This window comes from Lolium rigidum, chromosome 5 (assembly GCF_022539505.1).
Source record: "Lolium rigidum isolate FL_2022 chromosome 5, APGP_CSIRO_Lrig_0.1, whole genome shotgun sequence".
In the NCBI taxonomy this organism is placed as follows: Eukaryota; Viridiplantae; Streptophyta; class Magnoliopsida; order Poales; family Poaceae; genus Lolium; species Lolium rigidum.
The window spans coordinates 261,779,405-261,792,234 of record NC_061512.1 but is presented as its reverse complement, the minus strand read 5'-3'; the positions used below and the strand labels follow the sequence as shown (position 1 = coordinate 261,792,234).

Here is a 12,830-nt window from a genome sequence, read left to right as displayed (position 1 = left end):
CGAGGCGCGGTAAACGGCGCGGTGTCTGTAAAATTTTTAGGGCGCGCGGCGTTTTGCACAATCCGGAGCGGCATATCCGGCGCGTCGGCTACGCGCGCGGCATCGCTCGTCCAACCGCGAAAAATCCCCCGCGCCGAAACTTCCTCCCCGCGTCGTCGCCCGAGCCCAATCCGTCGTCTCCGCGCGCCGCCGGCGATCCCGACGATGGACGACCCCTCCGGCAACCCGCCGACCCCTCCCTACTCGTCACACCCTCCGCCGCCGCCGCCACTTCCGCCGCGCCGCCGCCAAGCCCTAGCGGCGGCGCCGACGCCGGGAACCCAACGGCCGGCCGCGCGGCGCTGTTCGTCCCGCCGCGCGGGGCACTACACGCAGGGCGCCGCCGCGGCGCGGATGGCCGCGCGAGGGCACCGGCAACGCGCGGCCCGCGCCGAGGAGGGGGAAGGCGCCGTCAACGAAACGGCCTCACGTCGGCCCCGCCGCCGTCGCGCCACCGAAGAAAGCGAAGGCGCCCATGCCCTCCATGGGAAGCATGCCCATGCCCTCCATGGGAGGCATGGCCGGCATGGGAAGCATGCCCATGCCCTCCATGGGAGGTATGGCCGGCATGGGAGGCTATGGAGGCATGGCCGGCATGGGAGGATCAAGCTATGGAGGAGTGTTTGGAGGGACCATGGGAGGCTCCGTGAGTGGTGTGTACGGGAGTATGGGAGCACCACCGGGAGGCTTCGTGTCTTCCATGAATGCTACTATTCCTCCTTCAACCCAAGATGACGAGGACGAAGAAGAAGGTGTTGACTTGGAAAATGCGGAAGTGTGATATGCATTTGTGATATGCATTGTTTCACTTTGTCCATTTGAACCATATGTCGTGTGTCATTGTTGAACTACGTCATTTTGTGTGTCCTTGTTGAACTATGTGATGTTGTTGCACTTTGTGTCATTTATTTCATGAATTGTGTCATTTCTTTCATGAATTGTGAATGCAAAATAGACTAGAAATCTGTTTTCCGCGCCCGCGCGCTCGTATTTTGCAGCGCCCGGCGGAGGACCATTTTTCCCGCGCGCGCACGCGCTGTATTTTGCCGCGCCCGGCGGAGGAAAAAACGGCACAGCGCGCCATATCTGTTTACCGCGCGCGGATTCTTGGTTTTAGCGCGCCGCGATATAGCGCGCCTGTTGGAGATGCTCTGACGGGCCCAATCCCGGCGCCACCTCAAAATTCCATCCGAATTTTTCGCAACCAGGAGAGGACCCCGCGCAAACCCATCCAACGAGCCAAAACCCCACCTGTCAGGCCCTCCTCGCATCCCAGCACCCCACCACCTCCTCACAGAAGAAACACACCTCCCCGCCACGTCACCGATCCGCGCCACCATTCTCCACCCATCCAGACCCTCCATCCCCATCCGACGGCCCACACCGCACATCACGCGGATCGTCCCCCCGCTCCCCTCACCACTCCACACGCCTATAAATCCCACCTCTCCCACCCCATCATCATCACCCAAAGCTGCCAACCACCGCACACAACATCACAAGTCGTCAACCAGCCTCACCGTCGCCGGAGAAGAAGGAAGATGTCGGGCCGCGGCAAGGGAGGCAAGGGGCTGGGCAAGGGCGGCGCGAAGCGGCACCGGAAGGTGCTGCGCGACAACATCCAGGGCATCACCAAGCCGGCCATCCGCCGCCTGGCGCGCCGCGGCGGCGTCAAGCGCATCTCCGGCCTCATCTACGAGGAGACGCGCGGCGTCCTCAAGATCTTCCTCGAGAACGTCATCCGCGACGCCGTCACCTACACCGAGCACGCCAGGCGCAAGACCGTCACCGCCATGGACGTAGTCTACGCGCTCAAGCGCCAGGGCCGCACCCTCTACGGCTTCGGGGGCTGAGCTGCTGCTCCGCCAGATTAGACCAGTTGCTAGCAGGTTGTTAGGGTTCGTGGCTGTTGTTGTTGGGTGTTAGTCGTTGTTGTCTGCCTGTTGTTTGTTGCTGTAGTCCTCTGTGTCCGTTGGATGTACTAGGTCGAGCTGAACCTCTGGTTCGGTGGAATGGAATGGTAATATCACTAGTTAATCCTTTAATTTCTGTGCAGTTTTTCTCATGTTGATGATGATTTCTGCAAGCTATTACTGCTAACCGTTGCGTTCTGCGGAATGCAGTCCCCGATTCTATTGCTCTGCAGAAATTCCACTAGATTTCTCTGAATGTGCCTGCAATCTGTGCTCTGTTAGATTTTGATGATTTGTGGAGGTTGTCGTTCCAGCTCACATGCTTTCTGCAATTCCCCATTCTGCATCGTTCTTCCTCTAATCAAATCGTGTTTCTATCATTGTGCGATTCAGTCCATCAGCATTTCTAGATCACCTGTCAAATGCCCATTTTTAGCAGATTCGAAGCTCAGTTCTAAATCCCCCCGCCCAACAATGGAGAGGGGAACCGAGATCCAGCCACTACAGGATGAGCAGGGCTTTCGGCATTGATTTCGCCGGGGCGTAGGTACGGTTCGAACCACCTCTGCATTTCTGCAACTGAACGGTGAATGCCGATATCGAGCTGATTCGAAGCCCAGTTCAAAATTCCTCAGAACAATAGCTGCCTGCACAGTTCCTCTGCTCCTCGCCCAGAACGGAGGGGCACCAGCATACCTCCGTTGGCGTCGGCACAGCGGCGGCTCAGGTACGAGCCCTCCAATCACTTCCGAGTTCCGATTCATCGAATTTCGTCAAGCACCCCAGGCTGAGGTGCGTCGCGTTGCCGCCTCTTCTGAGTTCTGACGCCAATTGCTTCTGCAACAGTTTGGAGCAGAGCCGTGATTTCGCTGTGGCGCACGCGCTGGAGCCCTGCAACACGGCCGCGGAATAGGCGACCGTGGAGGAGATTGGATCGCGTGCTCCCTGGTCTGATCCGATTTGCTGCTCCTGCAATAGTATCTCGGTACCGATCTGATTTATGTGCCTCTCTTGTCTTCTCCAAAAGTTTTCATGATCACTACTACTACTTCCATGGCTTTGGTACATAAAAATCTGCTCTGTGAATTGGATCTAACTTTCAAGTAATAGTAAGATATGTGCTGCCCGTTTGAGACTTTGACTTCTGCGAGTTCATACCAGCTTTATGGAATCGATTGTACTACTTGTCTGTGCTGGTAGTAACTAAGGGTTCCGATAATTTGTTCTATAATTAAAATGGAAATTAAGCTCCCCAGACCTAATTTGTATGTGCTAGTACTACTAACTAAGGCTTCCGATCAGTTTGTCTAAAATTACAATAAAAGATTCAGACTCCCCAGACCTGATTTTTATGTGCTAATACTCAGGCTCCCGATCATTTTTTTCTAAATCACAATAACAAATTGTGACTCCCCAGACCTGATTTGCTGACATGACCATTTCAATTCTGATGGGAAGCAGCTGCTTGTTTCTGAAATACATATATTGGCTACAGACTTCAAAATGTGACAAAAACCACCTGATTCGTTGCTTGTTTCTAAAAGTAGATACTCCGTACTGACTACCTGCCAACTTTCTGAATTATGATAAGAAACTTACAATGTTGGCTGAAATTAATTTTTGACTACCTGATCAGACCCATCTTCTGAGTTGGAGCTCCATTTCTCTATCTGAACTGTGAAATGCTGATTTCAAGCTGTTTCGAAATCCCTCGAACAATGCCTGCAATCACTGTTCCTCTCCCAGAAACGAGAGCCGAAAGGTAATATTTCGTTGGCATCAGCAGCGTGGCGGCTCCAACCGCTTCTGAGTTCTGATTCGGTGATTTCGTCAAGCTCCTGGGTGCATCGCGTGGCCGCCTCTTCCGGGCTCGGACGGCAATTGCTTCCGGAACAGTTTGGAGCTGAGCAGAGTAGGAGGCAGAGGTTTGACCGTGGCATAGACGACCCTGGAGGCCTGGATTGCGTGCTCTCGGGCCCGGATTTGCTATTTCTTGGTACAGATCTGCTTTTACCTGCCTAGTTTCTCTTCCAAAAAATTTCAGGATCAGTACTACTTCCATGGCTTTGCTACATTAAAATCTCCTCTGTCAGTTGGATCTAAGTTACAAATAAGACATGATATGCCCATTTTGAGACTTTGACTTCGGGTAGCTCATACTTGCTTTATGGAATCAATTCACCATTTTTTGCTGACCTGACCATTTCAATTGTGATGGGAAGCAGCTGGTCTTTGCTTGTTTCTGAAATACAGATATTGACTGCCTGACATCCTTTAAAATGTTTACAAAAACCAGCTGATTCCTTGCTTTTTTCTGAAAGTAGATTTTGACTATCTTCCAACTTTTCGAATTGCGATAAGAAGCATCTGATTTCTTCGGCTGAAATTAGACTTTGACTAACTGATCTGGTCCATCCTTTTGAGTGCTTGTAAGAAACAGTTGATCTTCTTGGCTGATGAATTGATATGAACTGAATGCACCATGAAGATAATGAACCAGTGGGGAGCCAAAGGTGCAAAATGCAAACATTAGGTTGATGGGGTCTGGGTTTGGTTTTACTGCTACCCTTCTAGTTATGTATACAAGCATTTTATTACTGTTTTATTATTGAGAGTTCAGCCTTGAAATGATCAAACAAGTACTATTATATATATAAACAGGTAGTCAGAACTTGCAACTTTTTTTGCTTGAGCAGGGAAAACCCCCGAAACCAAAAGCAAAAGCAAGACAAATCTAAACTAACCTAGTTAGAACTTACAACTGGAAAACAGTCTGGAAACTGTATCGAGCTTAGGCTATTGATGAATAAGATCGCTGAGATGACAGTACGGTCTGATGACCATACTGGAATCTTTATTGGTAAAGGTGATTGCTAATAAGATTAGTAACTTCTGTACGGTATCCCTTCATTGTAGAATGATACTCCTGAAAGACATTGTAAACTGATATGATAATGAGTTTAGGAACATGAAAACTGTGCACCAGACAAGATGTACAATAAAGTAAGTTTCTGATTTTGTATTAGTGCTTTCACTAAAAATCATTGTATTGGATGATAGATACAGGTAGCTAAATGAAGAGTCCAAGTACAAAAAATTCCATTTGTATATTACATCACCAAAAGAAGAAAAGTATAAGCCTACATTAACAATCAGAGTCCAAACTTAAGTGTTCATACTGTCCAAAGTGAGAAGTGTTCTTATCAAACATATACAAAGGTACACACTGTATAACTAGTGCAGGAATGTATGGTTAGATCGAGTTGAGCAATCTGTTGTCTCTACTTCATTACTTCGTTTTGTTGCTGCACCACAAGTCCTCCACTATGAATTGCATCCAGGAGTTGTCTTTGTCATTCTCGTTCACACCTGAGGACTCTCCAGCATCCTCGAAGTCTGTAACTTGTTCTTGATTTCCTTTAGCCTGTGATGAGCTGCATTCCCCTTGCTTCTCAAATTCATCAATTGGCACATTTTTCTTGAATACCCGACATAGTGCATATGAGTCCTGTAAAATAACAAGATGAACAGTAGATTTTTTAAATTTTTTCATATGAAGGATCCTTCTCTATTTTGGACGAATCAGGGGCAGATCCCAATTTTAACCATATGGATGGAAAATTAATGCCATGCAAAATTCAATCGAAATAAGGTGCTTCCTAAGCTGAACTTTCTGCTTTACACACATGTGCATACTTATAAACTGTGTGGATGATGATGCTTCATTATGTTCGGGACTTTTGCTGCTTTGGTATGTGTGGTACATGCATTCAAATAACGTTGTTTGTTTATACATGTGGTGGATCGGGGTTTGCAACATTTTTGGTTGCTAATCAAACTCGGGAGGTTTTCTAGCTAAAACATCTTGTTTATTTCCAATCTTGGGAGTCCACAGAATTTAGCATTTATGTACAGTGGGAAATGATATGCACATTCACTTCTGAAAATATGTTGCAGTAGAATAGTTGTCTTAAACCATGACCAATTATCCACTCATGAACAGTTATAGTGCTCTAATTGCTGTGCTATAATCGGACTAAATTGTAACCAAGTTCAGTTCTCTTGAAAAGTGATTCACAGACTTCGAATACTACAGAAGTACTGCTTTATAAATAGTTCGTAGAAATATCAAATGGATGTCACAGTATTTATTGTTTTTAGCTAGAAAATGCAGTCTTCACTCCCATCTAATCTACATTCTACAATAAACATGGGGTCATCAGTAATGTTCAGTTTAACTACTAAGTAAAGTATTAGTGGGACATGGAGAATAAAGTGCAAAGCCACCGACACAGCACTGGGCCACACTGAAGGATGTCTAAGCTTTAAGGTAGCATCAACATGCAAAAAAGACCTAGATTATGTGTATTCTGCATTATGAGCCGGTGGCCGCACCTACACCTATCCCACTGTACAGTCACAGAGTATAGTTTTCAGTCCATAAACGAACTGGATATTACATTTGTCTTATCAAGAGCACCCATAAAGTGTACCATGTGTGCCCCATTAGAAGAACTTCTGCTGTACTTTGTAAAGTAGCAATGATCCATGGAAGCAAGGAATTCTTTATGGTGATGGATATGGGGGTTAAAGAGAGAAGAGCCCTAACTTTTCATGCACTCCATGCATAAACAACGTGGTTCCCTGAAGTATGCCCTAGCTAATATTTTCCTTTTCAATTTTCTTTTTTTGACTGTAGCTTTTCTATTTCCAATTTTATTCTAGCAGTTTTAGTTTTTATTCAAAACAAATTTCTCTAAAACCTTACCTATCTCAAGGTACGATTACTACAAGATTGGTCAGATTTGAGTACCCTGAATTGCACCCTTAGCTCAGTAAATGCAGCAAGAAACACTATGATTTAACTGATACTGGCATTGAGGAGGATGGAGGAGTAACCTGAACACCCATGGTGTTATTGCATTCACTTTCCTCGATGCGGTACTCATGCATGACCCAGTTGCTCCTGATCCCCTGAGGAGCTCGACCTTGGTAGAAGACCAACGTCTTCTTCATACCAATTGCCCTCTTCTGGTAGTTGATCGACCGATCTTTGCCAGTCGATTTCCAGTAGCCTGCTCGAGTTGCACGGTTTGTCCGGCATCCATTTGGATACTTCCTATCCCTTGGCCCAAAGAAGTACCACTCAGGGTCTCTACTAGGAAGGTATGATTTCTCTTCCAAAACAAAGAAGATATCCGAAGCTGAATCAGGACTCAGGGAGTAGCTAGATAGCAGGATGAATAACGCAATGGAGTTTAAATGTCAGGTTACCTGCTAGCTCCCAGGGCTCACACTTGTAGAGGTCTACCTCTGGGATGATGTCGAGCTCGATACTGAGGCCATGGACCTTCCTCTTGAGGTAATAGTTCACAAGCTCCTCATCAGTTGGATGGAACCTAAAGCCTGGGGGGAGACCAACCGGCGCCATGATCTCCTGGTTCGCCGCCTCCTTTCTCACCAATCTTTCTCTTTGTCTTTCCCCTTTGTCTTTCCCTACCGCGTCTAGCCGCTGCGCTCTTTAGCTCCTCCGTGAAATGATTCAAAGCCTGCCCTACAAGTAGCTGTGTCTCTTTCCAAGATTCTTACACAAGCAGTCTCTAGACGTCTTACAGCACCGAAGGATCTTCTTTTCGTTTGTTTTAGCGGGACCGACTTTTGTTCTGTATTTCCTATGGATAACACACTTTTATGATCTCCAATGCTGTTAGGTTGTGGAGGGCTTGTATCAGAATGAGAAAGTTGTCACCACGTCGCCCGCCTGGACCCTGCATCAGATCATGTTCTTTTGCCCACTGAACATGTTTTTGTGCCTCACAAGCTTAAGTCTCTTTGAAGTGTCGTAGAGAAGAAGAGGACTAAAGACAAGGATAGGGAGCTGTGGCCACATGTATCTGTCTTGGGATCGGCATTGTAAAACAGAAAGTTTCCGAAGGGAGAAAGAAAAGGAAAGGTTCATGTAGCCATGAGGCTCTCTAGTGTCAATGAGCTTGCATCGCTAGCCATCTAGATCAGACAAAACTTTTATCTTTAGATTCTCATATCGATCAACACAATTATAGCCGAACTTATAATTGCCCCCAGACACATAAGTTGATCAGAAAGCTGAGTATGTCTTATGTTCTGTAATTGATTGAAGCTGACAGCAATAGTGTAAATCCTCTCTTTCTTGAATGAAATACATTTGATTGATAAGAACAAATGATCAGTCTCAACCCAAGATAGATTTTATGTATACTGCAACCTTAATTTGCAGGGGATAAATATGCTGTTAAAAAACTCGCTGTTCTTTTCTTCTTAACTTCCCTACCACTACAATGACGACGAAGCAGGTAGCATGTAAAGAGGCCAGCAAGTAGTGTTACCCAATTCTACAGGAAAGATGGGCATCTCTTTAGATGCATGTGGTCTAAAGCAATTTCTGTTGCTAAATGTAGATTTGCAAAATACTTTGTAGGATCCAAACGGTGAGACGGTTTAAGGGTACTATTGACCTGCGTGGTCTGAAAAATGCAGAGGCAACACGCTTGCAGCGAAGAAGATTCAGATTGAAGACGCGTATAAGGTGGACTACTGAACTTTAGTTCTGTCTTCTCTGGTACCAGTGAGGGCCGATGCTCAGAAAGATGATACATCATTACTGTTTTTCGCCTGAGATCTACAAGGAAGCTTTCTTGAACATGTGGTAAAAGGAGATGCTGCTGCAGCACCACCCGGGCAATACTTTGTTGCAGTACACGGTTTGTGAAAAATACAGTCCTGGACTTACAATGTTTGCTGAGAGTACAAAGCTGCTCCGGGCTTATATTTATTGACTTGTGAGGATTCTGATTGACATTCTAGGGCTACTGGCAACAGCATGTGGTAACTTGCCTTGCAATTATGATTGACATTCTGATATTCTAGAATAGTATTCCCTCAACCCTTTGGGAATAGAACTTTTAATGCCTTGCAATTCAAGCATGTAATGGAACATATGGTATAGTTCTTAATGTGCATGTGATATTACTGAAACTCTAACTTGATACAAGGTAGGGTTTCAGGCATTTGAAGGCATGTTTGAAAAGACAAACTAGTTTATTCTGATATCTATTTCATTCACGAGCTATGAAACATAAACAAATATGCCTTTTTGAAATAAAAGTATAACATAATTTTGAAATTATAACATAATTTTGAAAATTTCGAACTCAATTCTTAGTGGAGTTATATCACTAGTCTTTTATTCTGACGATCCTTCAGTGAAGGTTATCTTCATGACTATCTCTTCTCATGAATGTACATACGTAAACTGTTTTTTCGGAACTTTTTTTGATTTCTGTAAATTAAGTACAATTTAGCATGCTATTATTGAGAAAGTTGCCTGTTGCTATATAATGTATGTATACAACAAGTTATAACTTGCATTGTGTTCATTGTTTCGTTTTATTGATTTGCAGATGACATTATTTCGACACATCAGAACCAGAGGCACCACACTCAGACTCATGCGATTTCCTGGCAGGTAAAAACAGTTATATTTTCCCCCGCAAAAAAAGCAGTTATATTTTTGCCCAGATTTATCATACACAAAACAGCTATGCAATGGCATAGCTTCATTCCTCCTTTTAACAAAAAAAGTGGCAAGTCCTCCACATATGAACCATAGTACATATGAACACCAAGGAAGACATGAAAAAAAAGAAGCAAAACAAAAATATAATCTGATTGTCCCTATCTTCATAAATATAGACCCTCCTTATGAACTCAACTCCAGGAAGGATTCCAACAGCCTTCACCTTCAGGCACCAGTCCTCCAAGCTCCAGCAATACGCTAGAAGATGGAACCCAAAAGGATGATTATATATACCTTATTACTGCTCAATCTTACACCTTCAACACTCCGGTGATTATTGATTAATAGCCAGCAGCATAGAGCACAAAAGGACAGAAAAATATGTAGTTATATATCATGAGAATTATTTCCATGAACAGAAGAAGCTCTCCCGCCGGCCTGCCGATGATCAGGTGGCGAGGGCCACGCAGGTGGTGCTGTCTTCCTCGGCAGCGGCGCCGGAGCACCAGGCATCATCGGAGATGAACTGCATCCAGGAGTCATCCTTGTCCGCGTCGTCGTCGGCATCGACGGTGCCAGAGGTGGACCCGACCGGCACGTCCGGCGATGGGGTCTGGTAGTACTCCTGGCTGTTGCCACGGCTGCCGCTGCCTGCGAGCAGCTGCTGGCAGGCGCCCTCCAGTAGCGCCATGCTGCACTGCCCCTCCTGCAGCTCCTCCACCTCGGTGCAGATGGTGTTCTTCTTGAAGACCCGGCACAGGGCGTAGGTGTCCTGATGAACCATGCATGATGTATTCATCACCAATTCAAGCAAAGGAAAGCGGAACAAGAGATCCATCTGCCATGTGATTACTCAAGTATTTTTTCTGAAAGTTTATGCCCTCATACCGATGCATGATGATCTCATGTGCAAATTTTCTTTCAATTAATTGACTGGCCTTGGGTTTGGGCAAATCTACGCATCAGAGTGTCATAATGGTGTTCTATTCTTGTTATTAGAAAAAGAGACCGATGATCAAAGCTAAGGGAGAGAGAGAAGAAGACTAGCCGGCCGCCATGGAAGGAATTAGAAGGGTTGCGAGGATGATGATGGATTCAGCACGGAATAAAGCGGAAAGCGCGCGAGCGACGCCGACATGCATATGGCCATGACGCAAACTCGCGCCAACATGAGGTTTTGCTTTGCTCTATAGCTTTGGACCTTTAATGTCTCAAGATCAACGCTGATCATGTCTGCTTGTTAGCTCTAATCTCAAATACTGATGCTAACTAAGACCACGGCGCCTTTCACTTTGTTTTTTTGTACAGCGATGCCAGGCTACACATGCTTGTCTCATCAGAGTACGTACGTAGCTGGAGAAAGCAAAGTGTACCAGCACCGGTAAGTCGACCGTGTTACAGACGCGATAGAAAGCCATGTTCTAATGCTCATAAAATTTCCTTTCATTTGAGACGCAGAAAATTTCTTTGCCCATCACAAAACAAAAGGATCGACGACTTCCCAAAGCCCTAGCTTATTTCCATATATGCATAGAAGGAGATGGACACCATGAACTATGATTATCACGACGATGACCGTGATCGGTGATGACGAAGAAGGTACATGTATGTACCTGGATGGCGCTGGTGTCGTCGGAGTCGGCCTTGTCATCGTAGCGGTACTCGTGCATGACCCAGTCGGTGCGCACCCCCTGCGGCGCCCGGCCCCGGTAGTACACCAGGGTCTTCTTCATCCCGATCGCTCTCGGCGGGGTGCCGCCGTGGTTCATCATGACGCGGCGGTCCTTGCCGGTGGACTTCCAGTACCCTGCCCGCGTCGCCCGGTTGGTCCGGAAGCCGTTGGGGTACTTGCGATCCCTAGGCCCGAAGAAGTACCACTCCGGGTCACGGCTCGGCAGGAACGACTTCTCTGCACCATGAAGCGTGGCATCGTATTCATGTCAGTTCATGCGAGATGAGATCACATGCAGAATTGCCTTGCTGAATTGCGTGATCATCTCACACAATTCCCTGAATACGTACCTGCGAGGTCCCATGGCTCGCACTTGTAGAGATCGACCTCCGGGATGATGTCGAGTTCGATGTGGAGGCCATGGATCTTGCGCTTCAGGTAGTAGTTCACCAGCTCCTCATCCGTCGGGTGGAACCGGAAACCCGGCGGAAGACCCACCGGCGCCATGTGGCAGGCGACGATGCTAGCTAGCTAGCTGCCGGTGAGGCTTTACGTCGTCGCCGGCCGTGCGTAGGCGGCGGTGGCTGGAGCAGCTATAGGTAGCTTCTTTGGCCAAGACAATGCGCCTTGCTTCTTCTTCTTTGGGCGCCGCTGCTAGTTGCTGCCTTTACCTATCGGCGCTGGCCCATATATATAAGTCGGTTTCTTTCTTCTGGCTCGATCGTCGTCGTCGGCTGGGGCCTGGGGGTAGGAGGAGGCACAGTGCCACACTTAGTCGTGTCGTCCCTTCTTGCTCCAGATTTTGATCGATCGGATGGGGCCACCTTTAGCTAGCTACCTCTTCTTTTCCAGATTCCCTCACAAGCTTGAGGCTTTTCCTTCCACGGCGCGTCTCCATTTCTCTTTCCTACCTCCCTCTTGATCAGGAACGACCGTCTGGCCAGTGAATCAATCAAAATATGTGCGGTGACAATTGAAAATTGTGAGAAATCATGGACATGATCTAACATACACTATGTTACCACCTCTAGCCGCCACGTACATAAACTTGAACTCTCGTATACAACAGTGTATAGTACATGGTCGACTGTTCGGAGCATCCGCGTCCCTAAAACCTAGCATGAGTTAGCTCCATGCAGACACATTAGTTTTCGCTGGTCATTTATCTCCCCAAGCTGCCTTTACCGTATCCCTTAGCTAGCATTGCATGTGTAATACTCCTTCAGCCCCATGTTTCCGCGATTTAAATTTGACCATTAATTAGAATAATGATACAGTATATGAGGTGTATGCCATATAAATTATACGTCCGAAAACATTTTTTGGTAAAACATATTCAATGATACAATTCTTAAACAAATGATCCATGTTTGGTAGGTCAAATTAATGATCAAACTTGAACCTCGAAGCACGTGACTACGTACCACATAAAACAAAACATATGCTAAGATACTACCCTCACATGAGTACTTCTATGTTACTAAAAAATTGACACAACCAATAAAAAACAATTGATTTGGCTCAGCATCCAATGCTAAGCTTGGAGTTGGTGCTAGGCCTTTTGAGCTTAGTTCCTACCCTCACATGCTCCCCTTTAGCACTAGTAGTGCTAAATAATTTCTCTCACCTTTAGCATCTGCATAACACATAG

The 12,830-nt window shown here is 46.4% G+C and overlaps 3 protein-coding genes across 3 annotated transcripts; 1 reads left to right on the top strand and 2 right to left on the bottom strand.

Annotated features, from left to right (window-relative positions):
- Positions 1-1,534: 1,534 nt before the first annotated feature.
- Positions 1,535-2,076, top strand: LOC124658383 (histone H4). The gene has a single exon (XM_047196727.1). It carries the CDS (start codon positions 1,581-1,583, stop codon positions 1,890-1,892), a length of 312 nt encoding a protein of 103 aa, XP_047052683.1. The 5' UTR covers positions 1,535-1,580; the 3' UTR covers positions 1,893-2,076.
- Positions 2,077-5,022: 2,946 nt separating this feature from the next.
- Positions 5,023-7,422, bottom strand: LOC124655421 (NAC domain-containing protein 86-like). The gene is made up of 3 exons (XM_047194318.1): positions 7,227-7,422; positions 6,852-7,129; positions 5,023-5,460 (listed from the first exon to the last, which is right to left on the bottom strand). Exons 1-3 carry the CDS (start codon positions 7,381-7,383, stop codon positions 5,242-5,244), a joined length of 654 nt encoding a protein of 217 aa, XP_047050274.1. The 5' UTR covers positions 7,384-7,422; the 3' UTR covers positions 5,023-5,241.
- Positions 7,423-9,955: 2,533 nt separating this feature from the next.
- On the bottom strand, positions 9,956-11,686 carry LOC124657551 (NAC domain-containing protein 45-like). The gene is made up of 3 exons (XM_047196084.1): positions 11,530-11,686; positions 11,121-11,416; positions 9,956-10,279 (listed from the first exon to the last, which is right to left on the bottom strand). Exons 1-3 carry the CDS (start codon positions 11,684-11,686, stop codon positions 9,956-9,958), a joined length of 777 nt encoding a protein of 258 aa, XP_047052040.1.
- Between the last annotated feature and the right edge of the window lie 1,144 nt (positions 11,687-12,830).